General features: G+C 44.1%; 1 protein-coding gene across 1 annotated transcript; it reads right to left on the bottom strand.

The window, feature by feature from the left end:
* Positions 1-1644: 1644 nt before the first annotated feature.
* On the bottom strand, positions 1645-19617 carry kdm5a (lysine demethylase 5A). Its single transcript, XM_061072411.1, has 28 exons — positions 18433-19617; positions 17378-17455; positions 16284-16406; positions 15941-16111; positions 15637-15837; positions 15077-15155; positions 14886-14977; positions 14627-14785; positions 13971-14090; positions 13557-13715; positions 12965-13146; positions 12580-12742; positions 12363-12482; positions 11898-12092; positions 11596-11777; positions 11326-11450; positions 11070-11220; positions 10545-10665; positions 10212-10388; positions 9954-10132; positions 9254-9572; positions 8513-9073; positions 8239-8397; positions 7181-7309; positions 6932-7079; positions 6496-6716; positions 5864-6337; positions 1645-2644 (listed from the first exon to the last, which is right to left on the bottom strand). Exons 1-28 carry the CDS (start codon positions 18577-18579, stop codon positions 2324-2326), a joined length of 5256 nt encoding a protein of 1751 aa, XP_060928394.1. The 5' UTR covers positions 18580-19617; the 3' UTR covers positions 1645-2323.
* Positions 19618-24439: the final 4822 nt, after the last annotated feature.

Here is a 24439-nt window from a genome sequence, read left to right as displayed (position 1 = left end):
GGAATTTAAGAGACAAATCTTCCATCCTTGTGGAAGGATAAACTGCAGACGTGCTTTAGAAACTCGTCTCCATCATGTGTTGCTACAGTCGCCATTTCCACTGTCAACACCACAAGCAGCAGGGGGCAGGGATGTATTTGCATTAAATGTCGAGGGTGGAAAGGGAAGTTATGCAATCGATTATCTATTATCTCAGCTCGTTTTGTGGATTGCCATGTGATGCCATGTCCCCCCCCCCCCCCCACCCCCCGGCCCCCCTCCCAGCTCTATCTTCAGGGACAGAGCCACTCAAATTGGGGCTGAAGCAGTTGAGGTCAGTTTGCACCGGATTTGAGTCAGCTGAGTTAGGAGTTGATATGAGTGAGTACACACACACACACACACACACACACACACACACACACACACACACACACACACACACACACACACACACACACACACACACACACACACACACACACACACACACACACACACACACACACACAACCCAGCCCCCCTCGACACACACCTCCCCTCCGCTCTATTTTCAGCAAATATCCATGTTTCTAAATTTGACAAACTGATTCCTTTGATCAGACTGAACATGGAAAAATAAATCACACGATAAATGGATGTTGAGTTTAAAAACAAGACAAATCTATTGACAAATTAAAACAGTTTGGATGCAAAGCTAAAAAGAAAACACATTTCATTTAACTTGCGTGTATTCATAGCAGAGCTCCAGAACATGAAACCACATCCTTCCTCTAGTGGAGCCAATGAGTAACACGGGGAATGTGAAGCTTTAACTTAAACCTTGAAAATCAATCAACCTCTTCAATAACGCAACCATGAGTCACAGCTGAGTCCCTGAGCAAGACTCCTGAGTCCAATTCAGATTATTGACAAGAAATAGAAGCTACAAATATTTTTAATATAAAAGCCTGACCAAGAAAAAGTTCCAATTTCTTAAAAATGTTTTGCAATAAGTTCCTGAGATGTCGTCATCAAAAGCATATGACAAAGAAAATGTAACCGGGGTCTGATCTTTTACAGTTTAACGAAATGTTTAATTGTAAAATTCACCTCGGCAAACATAAAGATTGATACTGACATGTCTGTGAAAGGCTGATATGGGTCGACATTATTGGTCAAACAATAAATAAGTCGGAGAAGTGTATATAATTCTATATACACCCTTTTATTTATTTTAACGTTGGAATTTGATGGGTGGGTGATATTACATTCCAAAAATTTAAGTTTTGTTTTGGACATCTCTCTCCATGTCCTCTGACAGACAACATACTAACGTGCCTTTTTTTAAAATCTTCACCGAAGAGGTTATGCTTTCACCTCTGTCCATTTGTTTGTTTGTGAACAATAATAAACAAAAACAAGGGAACGGATTTCCGCAAAACTCGGTGGAAAGATGCAGTGCGGATCAGGGAAGAAAACATTACATTTTGCAGTTCACTCTCTTCAACATTGCTAATACGGCATTTTCACCTTTTTATACCCATTTTCCCAGGAAATAATTCATGAATCAGGCACATTTTGGGAACTTATATATATGAATGTGTTTTTACTACCAGTAAAAGCACTGTAGATCAAAGCAAAAAAGTGAATTAAGACAAAAATAAACACAACCACAACACAGTATTCACTTATTTGACTAGGAATAGTTTATTAAAGGTGAGAAAACAAAAAAAGCCACAATCCATTTGTTTAAATGCTTAAAAGCTATGTACATTATAAATAATTCCACTACATTACAACCATTTGTTTTTTTCCTAGTCTGACATCCTACATATTGAGAAGTAACCATCTGAAGGTTCCAGGCAGAGGACAGAGAGGAGCGGTTCAGGGTTTCCAGTACAACACGACCGACGGTAACATGTTTGTTTATTTGCCAGTTTGCACTGAATACAACAGCTGGGGTTTGTTGGACTGGACGTTAAGTGACTTGTTATTCCGGGGGCGGGGGAACTGGGGGAAATAGCTGGTGGACGTTTCTAGACGTAAAACGGCTGCAGGAGGAGTCGTCTGTGCATCAACAACCTCTGCAGCACATCCGACTAGTTCAGAGACAAAATGTCGTTGCTGCGGTCTAACAGTCAGAGCAGGATTCTTCCAGATGCATGATGTCTTTTTATCTTGTGCTCTGTAATCGATGCAGTCACAGAAACACCCTGAGTGTGGCCCTCCTCTTCTGCACACGGGGTTATTCTCCAGCAACTGTACAGTCTTATAGGTTGATGGGTTGTAATGCTCGCCTGATTCCAGTTTTGTGTTAAACTCATTGTGTGTGTGAGGTACAGTCTTCAAAGTCAGTCCTAGGCTAACTGCCTTGCTGAGGCTCTGGCTGCTGCTGCTGGTGGAGCTGCTGCTGGTGGGACGTTGTTGGGATCAGATGAGAGGCTGTGGCCACGTGAGTCCACGAGGCCACGACAGACGAGGGCAGACTCTGAATGGATGTCGCCAGCACCACCACGCTCTCCTCCGCCACCTCCTCCACGGTGATGCCCACGCCCCCCCCGGTGGACTTGCGCGGGCAGTCCACACAGATGTAGTCCTCGTTCTCGGCCATTTCGCAGGTCACGCCCACGCACACCTGGTGGAACCACTCGTCGCAGCCGCCGTCGCACTGCACCCAGTCCACCTGGGAACACACACACAGAGACAAATGCAGACACGTGAGTGAGGAATGACAGTGCTGCTGGTTTGTATTCCTTCGCCAACTGGTCAAGACGCAATTTACATCCTTATCTGACTCATCATATACAAGTAATAGGGTTGTCACTGTTTATTTAAAATCCGAATATTGATTTGAATGACCTGTTCAATTTCAAAATAAACAGTCTAGAAGCGCCTCAGATTGTCTGAACTAGTTTGCCTCATAATCCAGCAGAGGGCAATCAATACAAAGTATATGAGAAGCTACGTGTGGAAGTATTTTGTATTTCTACACGGAGTACTGCAAAGTAACAGTCAAAGGTGAGGCCGTTGGTCGACTTTGTACCATGTGGGCTCACCTGTTAGCTTTCCACCTGACTGAGGCAGCGGAGCAGGCACCAAAGACAAGTGGATACGTTTTCATCCTCATCTGACTTGTGGTTGTGTGATTGTGTGTGTGTCGTGTCTAATTTATCCAAACTTGATTTCTTTTAGAGAAACTGACAGGCCAATGTGGAGACTACTGAGGACAATCATTAACTAGGTTTTAAGTTTAATACAAACACATTATTCTTGAATCTTGAGTTATGGCCACAATGTGTACTTTGAGATCACACTGACTGGGACCTTTGACCACAAAATTCCAACCAATCCCTCCTTGAGCAGCAAGTGGACATTTGGAGCATTTCAAAACCGGCAGTAATTCCCTCAAAGCCCTCCGGATAGCAAAGTCACACGATGGCAGAGAGACGCCGAAAGCCGGCCACACGGCAGCCTCATAAAACATGTGACAGTGGTTTGCTAAGTAAAACACAAATTTATAGGAAAAAACCATCACTAATGTGTAATTTTTAACAGTGGGCGGCAAAGCTCTGACTCAGTCATTGTATCAGAGGTAATTTAGACGAATACTGAGCCAAAAAAGAACCAACTGAACACACACGCTAATTTTCTCTGCGCACAACACAGATAAACTCCATGTGGTTAAACGTGTTGTGTCGTGCTTTTTGTGTCTACCCACAAACCAGCAGGCTCACAAACGCACACTCAACAACGCACTATGAACCCAAGGAACTGTCGCAAAAATGTTCACCTTCAGATTCCACTGCTGCTGCTCTTTGCACAAAATATGATAATAAGTGTATATTTATTTTCGTTTTTCATATACTTTATTATATAAGTAAGCCAAACTTTACTCTTATGCTTGACCTTTTTCTTTTGTGTTCAATCTCTTTTTTAATGGACTAGCAGAGTGACGCTTGTTTGTATTGATTAAATGACAATTGGAACTCTTGAAATTCAGATCTATAGTGTTTAACATTCGGCCGTTTCTTTCTATTTTACATGCTATGATGTGACAAAGTTCTGCTGCAGGGGTCAGGGGCCGTTTCCCAGGGGCCTTCACTCAGCCCACTGGTTCCATTCACTCAGGACCAGTCACCACTCTATCAGAAGCCTAATAGATATGAATGCAAATCTTTGGACATGAGGAGAACATGTAAAAGACACAGGTTAACACATCCTGGACAAACTCACTGGCAGTGAGAAGGAAGCATCATTCTTATTAACACCACACAACTGTTAATGATCCCAGCTTCGTGTGTTGCCTGCATATTCCAGCAACTTCATCAATACATCATCTGTGCTCCGCCCACAGAGCTGCAGGCCTACCAGTTCCTCCGCTCCGATTGGCCGCCCAGTGGGCACAGAGGGGGGGGAAAGGAGACTGGCCACTGGTTAACTCGCCGCTGAGTCTGGTGCTCCGTCTCAAAAAAGAGTCCCATCAGTGTGTCCTGTTAATACGTTATCTGTAACTCTCTTTAAGGTGTTCCAGTGCTGTTATCAGCTTTCTGCGTTTCATTTTGTGAGATGTGTTTGTTATTAACTCTGTCCTTAGCAAACAAAAAAACATCATTCACCAGGCGTTTACAGTCTCAACGACCTGTAAGCTTGTTCCTATCAAAGAGTCAATCCGGTATTTACCGCCTCTCGAAGTGTGGCAGCATTGTTACCAAGCAGGTCAAGAGTGTTCCGACTGATGATGTACTCAGCCAACACTGGGGTCCAACATCAGCAGGGCAATCAGAGATTTAACTTTGCAGAATAAGAGCGTTTGCTGAGATATGAATGGCAAAAAATGGCAGATGCACTAAAATAATGCAAAACTCTTGGTTGGGACGGGAAAGATTCACCAGTTGTAGCGACTGCATTTTACAACGACATGTTCCATATGCAACACTTCAATTTCGGGGGGTGGCACTAGTGTTTTCACAGATTTATACATTTGTTTTTCTTTCTCAGTAATGACTGGAAAATAAAATATTTTCTGTGTCATTCATTCACTGTATAAGGGTTTAACTTGTTCAAGGTCATACAACAAGAAAGCAGTCATCACTTCGCAAGCAGGGTAAGTAGCATAAAGCTAATTACAATACATTATATAAGTTATTCTTTAAAAAAAAAAAAAGCACTGATATCTGATTGGTAATAATTGAAATCGGTCAAAATGCAAAGTCCAGGTGTCGGAATTGGAAAAATGGTATTGGAATATTTTTTATTATTACTCCAGTATATTCATATGGATTCCGCAGAACATATAAATTGTGTTGCCTTTTTTGAAAATGATATTAGAGCTGTAAAAATAAGTCAACTGACGTAAAAGTAATCAACTATCAGACAATCTCTGGTTTCTGCTTTTTCCTTTTTCAATATTAGATTTATATATATTATTAAGTTAATCTGCTTTGGGTTTTAAAATGTGGTTTTGGATTCATCAATAAAATAAGTGATATCTTCAGAAATATAAATATAAAGTTGCAGCAGGTCTTGAATCAATGAGACACAAGTGAATATAATGGAATGGGATTTTTAAATTAAAAATAACACATTAATTGTGTCCATATTTCTACTAAATTAATATGGAAATGGCATATTTAATTGATTATAATAATATTTGAAGGAGACAGAACTTTGAATTTTAAAAAGGTGCACAGTCACATGGTCACTTGACCACTGTTAATTGCTAAACCAAAGCTGTGCCTATCAATCATCTATGATTCACCTCCTTGTGCCTCTTTCCCTGAATCACCCTCCCAACACAGGTCTTGATCTAAGGAGCGGAAACTCAGACGTATCTTGGCAAGAGAAATATTTCACAATATTATTCTTGAATAAACCAGTGGAGGTCAATGACCTGAGTTCTCACCTTATCTTTACAGGGTCTCTGGCAGTTCTTAGCTGCACACACAGCGTTCTCATCATTGGAATCCTCAGCTCCGGACCAGTCGTACTTGGAGGGAATGTCGAGGATCTTCTTCTCCTTCCTCTTCTCCAGTCCCTCTCTGACGGCCTCTGCCTTGGCGGCCGCCTTCTCCTTCCTCTTCCTCTCCTTCTCCTCCTTGACTAACCGTTTGGCGAGCTGCTTCATCTCTCGGTTTTTGTCCATGTTGAGCTTGAGTTTCTTTTTCTTGGGTTTCCCGCCCAGGCCGAGCTCCAGGCCGACCCTTTTCAGCTCCTTGGACTTGGCCGGTCGCATTTCTCCCATCACCTGGCCCCCGCCCACGGCTGCGGCGGCCATCAGCATGTGGTGGTGCTCGGCTCTTTCCAGCTTCCGTTTCCTCTTCTTCTCGGCATCTTTGAGCTTGAGCTTCAGGGGCTTGTCCATCAGAGAATCGTCGGGCTGTAGAACACAAGGAAAAGATGAAGCTATAATTCAGTATTTGTTGCAGGGACTACTTTCCTTAATGTGACCTGCGTTTGCAAAAGTCTTGACCAGAACCAATCACAACAACTGACTCAAACACAATCCTGCGGTTGCGTAACATATGACCTCCCTACCTCCATGACCTGCAGGAATCTCTCCTCAGAGGGGGGGTGCGTGGCCTGCAGGATCCTCCAGATGTGCTGGGTCTCATCCAGGGACACCTCCAGCAGGTCTCCCAGCATCATCAGCTCCTCCAGCTGGGCCTTGGCCTGCGGGGACAGCTCCAGCACCGGCGGCTCCAGGCTGCGGGGGATGAGGGGGGTCTTCCGGGGCTGCTTCCTGGGTGTGCTAATGTCTGAAATTATACATTCCGAGTGTGAGGTGACAAAGGGACAAAGAAAAACTGGAATCTCTAATTTCTCAAGAGGGTAATTCAAAATGTGAGTATGAATAAAGAAAAACAGAAATTGACTCATCAGAGCTTGAATGGTCAAGAGAAAAAAGAGAGAGAGGGATAGATATGCATAGTCAACAAAGCACATTGAGTGGAAAAAGTAAATGGGGTCTCACTTTGCACACAGGACTTGGAGGCGGAGGAGTAGGCATGCTCGGCACAGAAGGAGGGCGTGGCAACCGGCCACATGTGACTGACCACCTCCTCGGACTTGACGGGAATCTCCTCGTCACAGAACAGGTAGGGCTTGACCTCACCTGGGTCCTAAAACAAAGACAAGAACACAGACAAACTGATTTAAAAAACACCCTGCTCGCTAACATGGGGTTTGAACAATGTCTCAATGTCAATTCTGCCTCGCTCACCTTCATATCGTATCCGTAGGTCTCCCTAATGTCCTCGTCTGAGTCCGTCTCCTCGTCATCGTAGTCCAGAGACTGGCGAGGTGACGTGGCTCTGCTGAAACCCGACTGCTGGAAAGTCTGGATGTGGCCCTGGTGAGGGGGGGAAAAAACTGACTCAGCACATAACGCAATGTTTAGCATTAGATTTCCTATGCTCCAGCTTCAGCTCTTCTCCTTGTGCTCATGCTGCTTCTGTGTGAATGGAAAATATCTGCTCTCAGGTTTCTCCTCTGCTCTGGACAGATTTATTTAGTGCAATAAATCTGTCAAAATCACAATTATCCTACAATTACAATACAAATTACAAGCGAAATAGATCGATGCTCCGGGTCATTGTCCCGCTGCATCACCTTTATATATACAGTCTATGTGCATCACCCTTCTTCATCTTCTACTGAGCCTAAGCTGGAAAACAGCCAGCTCAGGGATAACCAGTTAAAATAATTCCTTTAAGCCGTTTCTCAACGGTTCCTTTTATTTTGACCTCACTGATCCCTCTGCTCTGTGTTTTTGGACTCCTACAGTTTCTTAGTTTGTCTGTGAACTGATGAATGTCTTGTCTCTTTGAAAAGACTTCATTAACTTTCCAGTAACAAGTACATCAACAATTCTGGATCAAATGTCTTCTGAGACCCTTTTTGAGTCAGAAGAGCCTCCATGTTTATGGCATATTTTAAATAAATATTTGATTGTATTTATGAGGCAAAGTAGCTTTGACTCACCTCCATCTGGTTTCATTGTTTGGACTCTAGGTTTGCAAACTACTAGTCCATAATTTAAAACCAGATTTTATAGAATGTGTGTGTTTACTACGTTGTGATATCTGTAAGTCCCTTCATTTCTTCACACTTTAGACTGTGATTATGTGATATTAGTGCCCTCTTCTGGTCTATTCCATACTTGCATCAACAGCCCCAGCAGAGGCCATGAAAACTACACAACACCACCTAGAATCTGACTGATGTACGAGTACATGAACCACGATCATTTAAATCATTCAATCTTTCAAAGTTTGATACCTGTAAGTCAGGGTTGGCAGCAGCTTTCTGAAGCTCAGCGTTGATGATTTTCTCTGTTTTCTCTCTTGCAGCTTGCTCCACCATCCGCTGACTCAGCACAGACAGTTTTGCCAGGGCCGAGGACAACTCCTCAGTGGCGAGAGATTGACGGGCTTGGTCCTGGTGGGACATTTAGACCAGTGAAGAGGTGAGTACTTAGAAGAGATCAAAAGCTCTCACAATAAAGGTGGTGTAACCTGACAAGCTCTGATCAGTGGTATAATTCGCTTCATACCTGCCAGCTCATTGCCCTCTCGGTCAAACACTGGAGAGCCTCTCCTTCTGGAAGACGCACCGGCAGCTTCTGCAGCGACACCAGCAGCGACAGAATTGTCTCTAGTCTCGGCCTCCTGGACCGCTGACACAGCGGACACAGGAACTTAGAGTCTTTGCTGTTACTCTGCCAGCCAACGCCCACTTTCTTCTGGGTTCCCGTCTTAGGAAGAGGCACGCACGCTCCGTGGAACCAGTCCTTACAAAGCTCGCACTGCAACATGAAGCCGCTGGCCGTCTTTCGACACAGGCAGAACTTCACCTCCTCGATGCGGTCGGCCATGGCCATCTTGGCAAGGTTGGCAGCTCGGAGTGAGTGGATGGCCTCCACTTCTTTCTGTTCTTTGGATTTGAAGGCTGCGACGACAGTGGAAGGTTCTCGTACCTCCTCCAGGCTTTCCTCCAGGTCGCTGAGTGCGTCAGGGTCAAAGCCGCCTCTCTCCTTCTCCATGAGCTCCTTGACACGCTTCCGCTTGCTTTTGCTATTACCGTAAATCCCAATGTCCACGCGAGGACTGAGCACCTACGAGAAGAGACCAACTTTTCATTCCGCTGTTTTTCCACCCCATGTGTACATTTATTTTTCACCCAACTTTGTCGTTATGTATTATATCATATCCACCATCATAGCCCAATGTAATTCCCACCTCACAGCCAAGCATCAAATCAACAACTACTCCCTCCTTGACTTATGATGACCCACCTGGTGCAGCGTGTAGGTGGAGTTCTTCTTGAGGAAGGTGCGACCAGTTCTCTCTCTCCAGGATCTGGCTGCCGCTACCTGAGACTCCACCTGGGTGAGCGGATCTAACCGGACGGGGATGGAGCGACCCCTGGCCAGCAAACTCTCCAGCTGCTCCAGGTAAGCGTAGCTGCTGCCGCTCTGGATGGCCTCCACCTTGGAGGTCCACTCCTTAGCCTTCTGTAGGGCCTCTCGGAGGGCCAAAATATTTGGCAGATATGCTGGGATGTTGCGAGCTTCCAGCACAATGCTCTCCAAGGTCACCAAGCTGTGTCGAGGCCTGGGGTTACATGAGGACAAAGAGACAGGGGGTGATCAAGTATGAGTCATGGTGCAATTTTATAAGGCCAAGTTCACACGCCATGACTTGCAGTTGTTGTAGGTTCAAAAACATGTGGAGGAAATCATGTAGCAGTTCAGTTGTAAAGAACGTAACCCGAGCCACAAGCCCAGTGCAGTTAATATAAATTGCACTGAGTTTGTGTAACTGATTGGGGGCTTTTGACTGGGACTTTCAAAAGGGACTTAAAAGCTGTAGCTTGTGAACAGTTGTGACTTAGATGCATTTAGCTTGCAAAATGCTTTCATAAATGTTTAACACCACCGTGGGAAAGGAAGCCTTTACAAATGTGTATCCTCATTTGAATTAGTGCAACCTTACCTTGCCTGAAGGCAGCCACGAGCCTTATCCTCCCATCTCTCTGAGACAGTCAGGATCTCTTGCAGCTCGGCCATAGCCTTCTCCACGGCGTGGTGCGGAGCCAGACCCACCCCGGAGTCGATCAGTCTCTTCATCAGCTCCAGGGTGACCCGGTGGGGCTCGGCCAGGGTGACGCGAACCTGGGAAGGACAGTATGTTGCATGAGACCTCAGTTCGTTCTAACCACCCAGTCAGATAGAAGCTCTTATTATGGTCTACCTCATCAAGCCAGCGGGCTTGCTGGAGCTCCTGTTTGAGCCTCGGAAGCTCAGGCAGCTCAACATCCAGCCCGCTACCCAGATCCAACAGCACCTGCAGCTTTGAGGAGTCAGGCATCTCGTCCGACAGCGCCGCCTGGGCTCGCTCATGGAAGTCCTCTACATTTTCCAGTAACTCCTGGAGACGTTGAAGGTAAAAGACAGAGATTAGGCACAAAAGAAGATAGATTCATCGTTTCGAGAAAGAAAGAATGGAGTTTATAAGAAACAAATTGAAAAGGGACAAACAACAACTGAATATGACTATTGGAGTGTGGGTGTTGACGGGACTAACTTTGACTTGTCGGGCCTGGCTGATGATGCAGGGCAGCCGGAAGAGCTGATCCACAAAAGCCTTGAGCTCGTCCACCGTCAGTTTGGTGCGGTTACGAGTGATCTCGGAACGCAGACGACCGCTGCAAACACACATGGAAAGAGTCCTGATTTAGTTTCTCCTCTGAACCTGAGCAGATAATGCACCGATTTCCAAGCTCGTTTTTGGGTTCACAATCTTAATTTTGGGGGGCACTACTTGAAAAGGTTTACAGGCTCTAACGTTCAGAAAACGCTTTAGTTTCTTAATTATATTTATTGCTGCAGCAGCAGGAGACTCTCATAGCTGGATTGAGCTCCGTCAAGATGTGGTGGATTGGTGTTAGAAAACGCTGCTAGGAGCCGTTTCATCAGCCTCCGGAAAAGGGTTTACTGTGAGAGAAGAGCTGCCCGTGCTGCGGACTTTTGAACCCGGCAGACCGTATACATTCACGAAAAACATATACAATCCACTAAAGGACTAGGGGTACATGCTGGTTGGGCTAACCTGTGCCTCTGCTTTCGGCTGAGCAGCAGCTGAGCTACAGAGGAGCACGTCTCCGCCTCTTTGACCATCTCCCTGAGGCGTCGGAACAGACTGTTCTCTGGATACTTTCTGTCCTCGGCGTCCTCCAGCAAAACCTTGAGCTCAATAAGATCTGTCAGACACCAAATACTAATGAAATGGCAACAATGACACAATAGAACAAAAATATATTTTTGGGGAAATGTATTTTTGTTGCACTACTAAAGTATATAAAAACCTTTCTTGTTCTTCTGGTCTGCTGCCAGGGCCTCTGTGACCCTCTTTGCCCACGTTTCATAGGACTGAGCCCGTGTCTTCACTCCATAAAGCATGGACGGAAACTCCTCCAGATCGTACCGATACCTGAAATATATCATGGCAAACACTAGTTGAAACGGTTTGTGTGGCTTCTGCTAGTATGATTTTAATTACAAATATTTGACTTAAAGTTATTCTTTTATTAGACCTCACTAAACTGGTGTTGTGCCTAAAAAAAGAGTCCACTCACCGGAGACACTTGTTGCCGAGCGGACAGTCGCACAGATCTTCTGCGTGGTGAAGACAAACCAGACGGTCGGGGCTGCAGGTGCAAGTCAGCGCGGACAGAAAACAGGTTGTTTTACACTTGTAGCACTGGCGCTCATCATCGGGCACCAGTTCAAAAACCTCTTGTTCTGAGGAGAGCACCCCCTGTAGGTAGGGAGGAATGAGAACAAAACATGAAACTTGGGCATAAAACCACAAACCATAGATGAGACCCAGGTTTAAAGCCAGACTACCGTTGATTATCAAAACCGAAATCCCTCTTACCATTTCTCGTATGGCGTGTCGGAGCTTTGTCTCCTCCACCATCATATCTCCCATTTCCTTGAAGACAGAAGCAGCCAGTTCCACGTCAAGGCTCTCTGGATCTGCAGCCATCTTGCACAGCAGCTCCTCGTGTGAGAAGACGCAGTAGCGGTGGAGTCGCCTGTAGTGGGCCACACACTGACGACCCATAGGCAACTGAGGAAGAGCATGAGTGAAAGATTAACATCCATGTTCAGTGACTTCAGTTTTAGTATAACAGTTGTAGAAAAAGCAGTAGGAGTGGTTGGGGAAATGAAAAGGAAGAGTAGGAAGAAGAAGAAAGGGAGGAAGAAGAGGGAGATGAAGAAGAAGAGAAAGAGTAAGATCTATAAGAGGAAGCAGAAGAGGAAGAATTTAAAGAGGAGGGAGAGGAAGAGCAAGAAGAAGAGTGAGAAGAGGACGAGTGTGAAGTGCGTTTCCCCTCACCCAGTCAGCAGTGCAGAAGTTAACAGCCTCAGCGAAGTTGTAGCCCTGGTTGAAGCCGCTGTGATAGGCTCTGGGGAAGGTCACCACAAACTCCCCTGCACACTGATTGGTCCTGTACACCTGAGGAGGGGAGGTACAAACGTGTGAGTGATAAACAACATGGAACATACAACCAATAATCAGATCAAATATCAACCGCAGGCCCAGGGACACTTACAGGGACACCGTGCTCCATGAGGACGTTTGGATTCATGATGGTGACCAGCTGATGGAGGAGGTCTGGCTGCGAGTCAAACAGCTCTGGAGCCAACTTCTTCATCACGGCCTCCAGCTGCTCTGCTGCAGAGGCTGGCACGCCGTACCACGTCTTCGGCTCACCCCTGGAAAGAACAGAAAGGAAAACAATTTGCAATAAAAGATATTGACCTCAAGTTCCAGTGGAAAATAATTCAATTAATTCGTGCGAGCATAAATAATTCAATTAAATTGTTGACTTTTTAAGTTGTCAGTGTTATGTATTTTATATTTTTTGGCTTCAATCGATGAATTTTATGTTTGCGTCTGTACAAAAGCATCAGAGTAGGGGGGGAAAGAAGTCTCACCAGTGCAAGAAGTTGATGGAGTAACTCCAGTGGTCCTCGATGTGCCAACAGAACGAGGAGAAACACATGCCCACGTAAAGCCAGGGTACCTTCATGCCTGAGATGTCCACATTGATGTGGGTGAGCACTGACTGCTCCAGCACCGGCATGTTGTTCAGGTTCCAGCCCGAGTTGGCATACTCCTGAAAAGACAGGCAATATTTCACTCTATTTCACATTAGGGAAATCGTCATGTTTTTAAGTCATAATAGTGTATTTAATAAAAGAGAAAAGGGTTTTTAGAGCATCTAATAGATGGACGTCTGAGGAATAAAATAACCCCGGGGTTGTTTGTAGCACACATTTGAATCTCAATTAACAGTGTTGTATTGTTATAACATTTTGATAATACATTCAAGAAAAGAATTAACTATGATTCTAAAGCGTCTTTTCCACTTATCAAAAACCCACAAACACACATTTATATCTGGGATTTGGTCTGCAATGGGAAAAGATACAATCAGCTTTTGTTGTTTATTATCTGCTCTGATCAGCTGTGATGGAAACGGGAAACCCGGGTGATGGAATATAAACAACAAAGCAATGCTCTCACCTCTTCGTCGCCCAACAGCCTCCTCTTGCCGTCCCTGACAGGAAATCCGCTGCCCACCTCTTTGGAGCTGATGTCAGCACCGTACTCCACGATGACGTCTTCCTCGATGCTGCTGACCAGGCGCCAGAACTCCTTCTCCACCAGCTCCGTGGGAACCATCTGGAGGCACAAAGTGGAACTAATGAGAATCCCTGCCTTACCTGTTCACTTCAAAAGCCTGAGAGCAACACATATCCCTTCTAAGGGCACATCTGTACTAATCTGTTTCAGTTCATTTCCAAACTCCTTAGTTCTAGTGGTTCTAAATCTCTGAAGAAGGGTGCATGCAAGTCTTATCCGTAGCAGAGTAGATGTGCTTTCAAACGAAAAAGTACAGTAAGCGTGATCTAGCTTAAAAATGTGGATATCACGTACGTGTACGGGCATGTTGAAATAGTCCGACTTGAAGTGGTCAGCCATCTCTCCGAAGCTCTGCAGAGTGTACTCTCTTACAGCCTGCTCGAAGCCAAACGCTTCCCTGGGCTTACTGCACTCCTGTAGGGGAGGTGGACAACAGATTGATTACATCACGAGTATATACAGCAACAGGGCAATAACCACTGAAATTATTTATATATATCATAGATACGATAAGGATGACAGAGCGATAAGAAAACAATTCTTATCATACGAGACAATGACAACACCACAATGTGAAGTCACATCGGAGGGACTTTAAAAATGGTTTTAGGATGTTTTTTTTCACATTTGAGAGAAAGAATCGTTCCAAAATCAAAGAAAAAAATCTAAGAGAAACCAGAATGAGACTGTGACTTCCAGGTCATGCAAGTTCGACAAATTGGTGATCAAAGGAGTGGCCCATTTTATTTCCATTTCCTATTTTTGATTAGAGCAAAAAATCTAAAAAAACAGTATTAGATTTTTTTGGATCGGATATTATAATATAATTATAAGTCTTTCTCTTACTTTAAGATTTTGTTGAATATGGAAAGAACAAATGATAAACAGATTGAAAAGTATGAATGAATCTGCATGAACTTTGAGAATCGAAATTGGCCAGAGAGCGTTACCTCGGCAACACACTTAGGGCAGCGCCAGTCTCCCTTGGGCACATCCTGCAGAGGCGGGATCAGACAGAAGGTGTGGTAGCTGTCGTCACAGCCGTCACACAGCAGGAGCCGGTCCTCCTCGTCGCCACGGCCGCACACAAGGCAGAGGTAGAGGTCGATCTGCACGGGGGGGGGGGGGGTGCATATACAGAGTTACTGAGGATTCAATCAACGTCAGAAATCAGGTAATTGTCAAACACACAGTAGGACTACTACTCACAAAGTTGACCTCCAGCGTCTCCTTGCGAGGTCTCATTTTGATGGCAAAGGCCTGGGCTTTTAAGTGACGCTGCTTCTTGTTGAATCCGTCATCTGATTGAAAGTTGCAGATACAAGAAAATAAATTATCTCAGTTATTTTTGGTGCCTCCCACGCATTTCAACATACATGTCAATCAAAAATGTTCCGTACCAGCTGCCACGATCTCCAAGCCCACCATCTTGGGACTTGTGCCGAAGATTTTCAGGCCTTTTGGCTCCTTGTTTTCTCTCTAGAGAAACACAGCAACAAAAATGGCAGAGTGTGAAACGGAGTCAAAAGGCTACATTCATACTTCTACATTTTGTTTGAAACCAGCATTTTTAAAAATAGACCAATCTCGGTCCACATGAGTGTTTTGGCTCTATATCACTTTTAATTCCCATCTATAGTAACACGCCTGACAATGCCCATCACGTGACCACTCACATATTCACATATGCATTTACAAACTAGAACATAGTATTGTGGATGTAGGCTAAGAGGGAGCACATCTGCCACGTCTAGCAATCTTGACGGGAGAGTGACAGAGATGCTAAAAGGAGATTAGCCAGTTTTAAAACCACTACATTTCTGGGGGGAAATGATGGCTCTGACAAAATATTATGATGTTGTGACCTACTTGGAGCAGGAATTAAACTTTATATCATGTGACCCAGTTTCCCAGCCTATCTGACAGTTATTAATAACTCATGTTGTTGTTTTCTGTTTACCTCCGACTTAAGGCGCCTGGACCGCCTCTCAGGCAGAAGCTGATCTTTGGTTTGCGTAGCGTCACCCTCCCCGTCTTTATCCTCCTCCTCATCCTCCTCCTCCTCCTCCTCATCTTGCTCCTCTTCCTCCACCGCCTCGTCACCAACTCCCTCATCTACTTCCTCCCCATCATCGCCCTCATCATACAACCTCTGGATGCCCTGATTGGGGAAAACATGAGTGTGAAAGAAAACCTTATTTTCTTGTTTATTTGCTGTTTTCATGCAAGGGAAAGAATTGTTTATAGCAGTAAACCCCACTCACGGTGAGCGTGGCTCCAGACTGAAAGAGCTCGTAGGGGTAAAGAATCCTCTCATAGTGGGAGCGCAGCAATGAGCCGGCGCCTTTCCCAGATGGAAAGCCCATTCGGCTCGCCACCTTGGACCACCGCTTCTCTTTACACACCGTCTCAAAGCCACCCTCGGTCGACACAATCTGAAACACACACACACATGTATGCATAACAAAAGGTGTGGCAACTGAATCAATACATGCAGCAGCAGTCAAACATAAGATCCGCCCATGTTTTGACAGTATTTATCCACATCCTAAAACAAATTACAAATGTCATCGGAGTAGTGTTGTTTTCATATCTGTCTAGTTTTACCTTGCTAAGCTGATAGAGGTCCAACGTCTTTCTCTCCACATGAGGGAATCGAATCTTGGATCCCTGCAGCTCCCAGAACTTTGCGATTTGATCCAGAAAGTTGAGCTTGACCCGAGTGAGCGCCTGGACGTGTAGGAGAGAGAGGACAGACTCTAAACAGGAGCCTTATGTTCTGCAAACTAGACCTGACACCTCAGGCATTATTGTACCAGAATGTCTGCACTCGGATAAACAAACACACTGAAGTTAAGTGAGAACCTTATAAAGTGACTCTGGCTCTGTCCAGATGCCGTCGCTTTACACACGTTTAAAAACTGATATTTATAAACTGAAAAATTCTAAGTTTAGGTCTGCACTCAAACGCATCCTCAGTGCATTTTGGGATCCAATCACATAAACCACATTCGGCGGTGGTCTGGGATACATGTGGCCACATTCTACTCGCTTTGTGAATGTAAATATCCGGGGCACATGAAGGGCCGCTTACTCAGCTGACGTCTTCTGACCCGCTTCAGTCTTACCATGAATCAAATATATTTTTATGCTTCTTAGTGTCCATATCATAATTTGTCTGTGTGCACTGCAACAATATCAAAACTGATCGCTGCATAATGTTTTGTCATAGTAGCTCTACGGATTCCATGAATGAATGAATCAATTCATGCGATTCATTCGATTTATTCCGTCCCTCCTGAATTCTCTCTCTCACACAGTTACAGACACATCTTTTTACTCAGACTGTGTAATAACACCATAATTAGGTCTTCATAAGCCAGACAAAATATGTGATTATTTTCATATAGAGCGGGAAAGTGAGCTCTGTTCACAAGACACACTCGTGACACATTTTAATACCAGGTCAGAGAGAGAATTGATGCAATTCTACTAAAACATGGAGGAGTAAACAATGAGAAAAGACTGTTTCTCATTTCTAAACTGAATGCAATTGAAATAACTTCCAAAATACATTAATGTTTATTTTATCGTCTTAACAAAGCAACGCTTGAGATTCACCTTTCAATTATTATTATTATTAGAGTTGTTATGGCATGATGTATCTTCTTGGCAAAGATGCATGTTCTTGGTAAACTCACCTCGAGCTCGTTCAGCCGTTGCACTCTGGGAGTGAAGCGAAAGTTGCGTACGTCACAGGCAAATGGAGGCTGCCAGTCCTGATAGACAGGAAACAGAAGCATAACTACACTCTTCCTAAAAATTACATCAATAATGAGTGGGTGACAGATGCAACTCTGCGACTTGAAAGAAATCAATGTCAGAGGAAAACAAAAGAACATGAGCAGATGATATTAAGTGAAGGTAGAGTTTAAACTATTCATAACATAATACAGTTGAGCCTTTTATCACGCAGGACTACTGTTAAAGCTGATAGTGTTTACTTTATGTCACACACACACAATCAAACTAATTAAAAGTCCGAGAAAGTAAAACTGTGCTATGCTGGGTATTTGTGTGTGTATGCAACACATCCTCTAAACATATTATAGGTCCTAGAAAGTTAAAACGTGGTCGGATTGGTTATTTACATGTGTATACAACACATCATCCTAAGATCCTAGAAAGTTGAAACGTGGTCTGGTGGTTATTTATATGTGTAAACAAAAACATCATCCTAAGATCCTAGAAAGTTAAAACGTATTTTATTGGTAATTTTCATGAGTCTACAACACCATCCAAACGTATTAAAGGTCCTAGAAAGTGATAACGTGGTCCGATATTTATTTGTGTACAACCCATCATCTACATTACATAAATATAGGTTATGGTCTGAGGGGGGCTAGGCCTGCGTGGCTCAATGTCGCATCTTCGCAGCTAACGTGGTACACTGGTTGTAGTGCAACTTGGCTAGCCCTCAGGAAAACAACAACAAATGGGCCTTTTTGTGAACTGGTGATTGTACTGTGTCTTTTTCAAACTTTTTTCCAGAGCAACAAATGAAATCCAGTGCCATTCAAATCCAAAATGCACATGATGGCAGATAAATTAAGCCTCATTTGACCTCTATTAGGAGTAATGGCAAGTAGTCGCAAAATTCCCGCAGGCCCAAAGCAAAGCAGCGTTGGATCATATCCTCATAGATTTTAATCATGATGGTTATTGTTTCAATGCGTGTGAAATGCCAGGAGTTTACCTCTGGGGGTCGGATCTTGCAGATGCCCGTTTTCTCTGCAATGGGTCGGATCTTGTTGATGAATCCTAAAGGGTCCGAGAAATCCTCCCAACTGGGCTCGAAAACCGGGCATTCGGGCGGGGGGACGAACTCCGCAAAGGCAGACATGTTGGAGCAGTTTCCAGTGAAACAGTCTTTCAGGATCGTATGAGAGAAAATGCACCGAGTAGAGCTCAACAGCCCATGGCCATCACTTCCAAGGATTCTCTTCTTGGGGAACTTCCTCCGTGTCCATCGTGATCCTTTAAAAATCCTATAAACAGCAAATCACTGATCAATCGGGGATCGATTGCAAGTCATTGTCTGGTGCTTTGCCAGCGGATGCATGAATAAAACAGCCAATTCCTCTGATCAGTCCTTTCCCATGATCCGTGAGCGGAGGGCCAGAGCAGGCCGGGCCGGGGAGTCTCCACCGCCGCCACCACTCCCCTACCTGGGACGGAGGGCAGGGTCCGTCCGAGTCGCGATCATCTCGCCTCACGGATGACAGCTTCACATAAATCCAGTCTGTGGCAGAGACTCGATCCGGGGACGTTCCAAAAACAATGCGAAACTAACTTTGTCAACACAAACACACACACGGGGCTCTTCCAGTCACTGGCTGGTGACACTGTGTTACGCAAGCTAACGCGGCTACGGCTAGGTCTGTGTACCTGTGGGAAATGCACGATTTCTCCGCGATGATGCGTTTCCAACAAACTTGTGCTCCACCGGGCGAAGTGCTGCGAGCTGTCCGTGTGCTCCGACTGTCGCCACGACGCTGGTTGTCAGGTTTGCCCGAGTAAAGTCCCCTGTCCTCCGGGCACCTGATAGCTGGGCACCGCAGGGAGGAAGCTAGCAGCAGGCGTACATTGTTGACTGATGTCTTCACTCACTGCATCCACCCCCATTCATTGAGGCATCCGAGGCGATGGAAAACTAGCATACAGCTAATGTGACTGGCTACAGGCAGCTTAGCCCGCTGCGCAGCTAACCCGGGCGGAGGTGGGTAGATGGCGCAGAGGTTCCGCGGGGTCCCCGGGGGGTTCTCCGGAGTTACGTGGGAATTGAACGTAAATCCATTCGCTTTATTTGGCCGAGTGTCGCGCTCTGTGCAGTTTAACGTCGTCTGTAGCCGCGTTAGCCGACGTGCTAACAGCTAGCAAGGTTGGGAGAGCTGCTGTGGTGCGTTCACGGACACTCGGACTTTATCCAGCTACTTTCCTGTACGCTGTTGATGTTGTTTTGTCAGTGACTGTTTTTGCAGCAACTTTTACTTTTTAGTACTATTTTGTATTGTGAACGCAACAGTGCTAAGATTTCATAGGTATAATTAAATAGAAAGTCGAGTAGAAATGAAACACGCATGCACAACAACAAAACGAATGTGTGGATCATAGACGGTGTATAAAAAGGGTGTAGATATGTAATTACTGTTACTAGCAGGGGCCATTACGTGATCACTATTCAGTTGTCATACGAACTATGTACGGTTGATATGAATTTGACATTCTTGTGCCATTTTGTCGAACAATATTCATATTTCCAACAGCACTTGAAGGCAGCGTTGTTTTAAAAATGTTCGTTGAAACGACGAAAACAAATCTGCGTTCATGTAAACGCGAGGTTTCGCTGCCACGTTTAAAATGTTTGATTCATTAATATCCAGTTTCCCCTAAAAGAACGATCATGTTTCCTGTTGCTAAAAGACAGGTTTACGACCATGAGTACACATCCTCCACTTCCGCCTTATATAAAAAAATTCCGTCGAGAGTGCGGTGATGAAAGCTCCGGCACTTCCGGGTTTGCATTTGATTCCTTTGGAGATTTTTTACTAAAGATTGAAATATAAAGATAAAAGACGAGAAAATACCAATTTGAAATTATTTATGTATATATATGAATTACCAGCAATAATATGCAATATGTAGAAATAGTCCTGTACATCAATACAAATTGTCATTATAATTATCATAATATATCATACTATATCATACATACTTTAAATATTTTCTATGACAATTGCTATAATAGTAGAATCTTGAGTTTTCCCCTTTTTTTCCCTGAGTGCAACCAGCAGAGGGCGCTCACTGAAGGGGCCTCAACTCAACCAACCCTCTGCTGGTATTTTGGGGGAAAAAGCAGTAGGAGTGGGACGTCTGCATTCTTTTCCTGTCTCTGGTCGTGCCTACACCCCCCCCCCCCCCCCCCACAGACGCACACAGACACACACAGACACACACATCAGACCGTCAGACCGGAGCCGGAGAGGGAGGAGAAGAAACCCCGTCTCTCCTCGCAGTGGGGGGCTTTCGGGCCACATGTCTGTGGTTTAAATCTGGAGGATTTGAAATCGTGACAACTTTTATTTTTCATCTCCCTGCAGCGAGAGAGCAGAGACAATAGAGGAGGAAAAATCGTGAGCGAGAAGCCGATGTGGGATTTTTTTCATTTTACGCAATCAGAGCATGTGAGTTTCAAGCTACTGTGGTTTCCCCCCCCTCATTAATCTCAGTTGGCTTTTTAAACTAAATGCTTTTAACAATCACTCTTTGCCTTCTGACATGTCTTCATCCCACACGTGATTATACATGAGTGCACATGTTAGATAATGTCTCTGCGGTGATATCCTCCATGCGTAATTGGATGGTTTAGATACGCAGGGGACAGATTTTGTTTGCCTTTTTCCTCTCATTGTTATAATTTAGTCTCCGTTTTAATGCCACTTGTGTTTAGCTGAACACTAATGCCACAAGGCACATTTTTTTTTAGGGGGGTGGGGGTGGAAAAATAAGGATGATCGTCGCCTGTGCTCCTCAGAAACCAATCCACGCACGCAGGGCTCCAGCATCTCATACCTGCCACATGTCACTTCCCCTGAGGTCAACCGAGGAGAGCAGGGGGTTCAGGAAACTGGGGAAAGGTGCAAGAGAGGTGTTTTTTTTTATTTTCACAGTCAGGGTGGGGTTTTTGTCTCGCTTTATTGCGGCCACGTTTTACGCGCACGTCATTTCTCTCTCTCTCCCTCTCTCCCCCGTGCGCTTTTACGCACAGCGACACAGGCTGAATGGAGATCGAGGCTGAGACACCGGAGTGAGGAGATCGGTGAAGAGGACGACAGGAGGCGAGCAGCTGCTGAATGAAAGAGGCCAGGCGCTGGCTGAGGTAGTAGTTTGTGCTGTTGGTCGGGTTGTCACGTTGCTCCCGTTATGGAGATGACTGCGCAATCTACTGCCTTGCCGGCGATGGTGACTGGCGACGGAGGAAAGGAACTGGATCCGGATGAAGTGAATGCAGAGGAGCATGCACCCACAGTTATCAAGTGTTATCATCTGAAACACATGCAAAGCTAAAATATCCAATCCTTTTTTTCCATTTTTAATAAAGCTTATTTTAATGGCAACATGTGGATTTGTGTTACGTCCTTTTAAGTCTTGTTTCAATTCATTTTATGGATCAAATTATCCAAGGGTCAGTATGTAAATGTAAAATATTAAATTACAGGTTTATTTCAAAATCATGTTTGGACACTAATATTCCAAAAGTAATCTGATTAAGACAATCTGAATGAAACGCTGCCATGTATTCTGATTACCAGAATAAGGTCATAAACTCAATAACTAATCTTTTGTTTCTTGTTCCTGCAAATTCATTTGGTCTGAAGAGTAATTTGAACGGGGAGGAGGAGGATTTGGGGAAATATTGATTGTGGGCACTTCGGTGTTGAGCTTCATTTCTTCCTTTTTTAATGACACACACAACTTTTCTTGTTACATTGAGCTATAACATTTATTGTCATTTGTTTTCATACTTCTGGAAAAGAAACACTTGAGATAAACAGTGATTTTTCTCCCCATAAGTCAAAGTTGCACAAAGAAACATTAAAATATTTCATTTTGACTTCATAGGTTATTTTTGTCTTATACAAAATGTACATTTCACATTCACAAACAAGAAAGGTTGAGGGTAGCACAATGGTCACTTTAAATGGTTCCCCATTGGGCTTTAACTTCCCCTTTGCTACAGAAAAAACTCCCAAGTTCTTCTCATTTTCTGATAACGAAACTTATAGTCTAAGGTAAAAAAAACCCAGCATCAGTCACTAAACTTTAACAATATAGCAATTGAAAAAGGAGAATTCTATAGTCGGGCAGAAAGGACAAAGCAAAACTTAAGTCTGCTCTTTTAGCACACACTAATCCACTGCTATTTATTTACAAATGTAGTGGAACTAATAAACCATCATGAAGGACCGGTCATCCTTATCAACCACTCTTCTAACAGCATTTCCAGTTTAACTTCACCATAGTTGAACCTGAGTTGATGTGCAGCAGTTGGGTGGCACAAGGATGAGGAAAAATAAACTTTATTTTCATTCTTTGACATTCATCTAAGAGAAAAAGGCGTAATGACATGTAGAAGGATGAACATTCAACACATAGTCTGGTTCCCCCCTTAACCCTTTGTCTTAACACGATCACAGTTCAAAACATTCAGTTAAAGTCTGGCTATTTCAATCAGCTGCGCCCACCTGGAGCCCATGTTAAGACAAAGCTTAGGTGGCGGCGGGTCAGTTTTAAATAGAACGAGGAAATTAAAGCAAAAAAGAAAATTCTATAAAATATTACAATAGAAAACTAACCGACGTATAGCATATATGATGAAAGAACAGATGCAACTCATAAGCTACAACAGCACATATAAGATATTTAAAACATTTATTTTCATGGAATGTACGAGAGGAAAAGTGCACCATATGAATTTCAGGTATATGTAAATGACTGCTGCTTGTAAGAGGAATGTAGGTAATAATGGTCGACTGCAAAAAAAAAAAGAGCTTAAGATGATAAATAGCCAATGTAATGCAATGGCACATATCAAGAGACTCAAAAAGAACAGTTCGACATTTTGGGGCAAACACTGTGTGGCTGAAAGTTAGCGGAGAAGACTGGGACCACTCGAGTCAGGCTAGCTTAGCTTAGCATTAAGCCTGGAAATGGTGGAAAAGTTAGTCCAATCTGTATACTGGGCTACGCTAAGATAACAAGCTGCTAGCTGTGGCTCCGTGCTACTGCGCAGACCTCAGTAGAATCAATCTAACAAGTACCTGTATTTCTCAAAAATTCAAACTACTCCTTTAACAATGGCTTCCTCATCCTGGCAATGCACAATTTTCAAATGATCGTCTTTGGATTCAGTCAATCGCCTGTACTCCCCGTTTTTATACAAGGAGACGTGCGCTGCCTTCAAATGGGGTTGTGTTTACAAGGATGTTTTTTGTATTCCCCAACGGCTTCATCTTTTCGTAATCATGCATTTCCCGCGTTACATTACCCACCTGCTTGCTCGCTACATTTTCAGGCCTTGTGGGTTCTGGACGGCAACAGCAATTTTAATATTAGCCTCAATTTAGCTATTTCCTAGCAGCGGCAGTTACATCTTAGGAACAACGCTTTGAGGAAATGGACATGCTTGCTCGCTAAACTATTGCTAGACATTGGTAACATTGATATCCACGTCCATGTTGCCATTTCCCAGTAGCAGTGTTTTCACAACGTAACCACTTAAACACAAAGTAAACCATATACATGATTACACACATCGTAACCAAAAGCTTGAGATTTCCATTCCAGTCCCCCTTTTCACTCGGGCCTTAAGTAAACCAGTGCTACTCCAAAACTCTTCACATCCATTTTACATGGAAAAACATTAGCAAATATTATTTAAAACATGCAGTTTGTTTATGCTGTCAATCTTTTTTAACTCAGTCTGGAAAGAAACTTCTCCAGAACTCGTTATCGATCCTCTGCTGTGAAAGTTTCTCCTTTCCCCAGACAACTCCTCATGTCCTGCTTCTCATTCAGCGAGTCTGGCTGAGCAGAGCAGCCTCCATGAATATAGAATAATAATAGCGGGAAGGGAGCGAATGTTCCACGACAGTTACGAGACTGAACCAATCAAATCGCTTCTCCAGTCAACAAGATGAAAA

This window comes from Limanda limanda, chromosome 1, assembly GCF_963576545.1.
Source record: "Limanda limanda chromosome 1, fLimLim1.1, whole genome shotgun sequence".
NCBI lineage: Eukaryota > Metazoa > Chordata > Actinopteri > Pleuronectiformes > Pleuronectidae > Limanda > Limanda limanda.
Note: the sequence above shows the minus strand (reverse complement) of the source record. Positions and strands in the feature narration are given on the sequence as shown.

What these genes read in the sequence shown, in the direction of transcription:
- kdm5a (XM_061072411.1), bottom strand. Translation starts at nt 18,579, where the DNA reads ATGTCTGCCTTTGCGGAGTTCGTCCCCCCGCCCGAATGCCCGGTTTTC. An exon ending in ACCTCTATCAGCTTAGCAAG is followed by an intron (nt 16,112 to 16,283) that starts GTAAAACTAGAC and finishes TGTGTGTTTCAG; the next exon opens with ATTGTGTCGACCGAGGGTGG. An exon ending in CCACCTACACGCTGCACCAG is followed by an intron (nt 9,074 to 9,253) that starts GTGGGTCATCAT and finishes CTCTTCTCGTAG; the next exon opens with GTGCTCAGTCCTCGCGTGGA.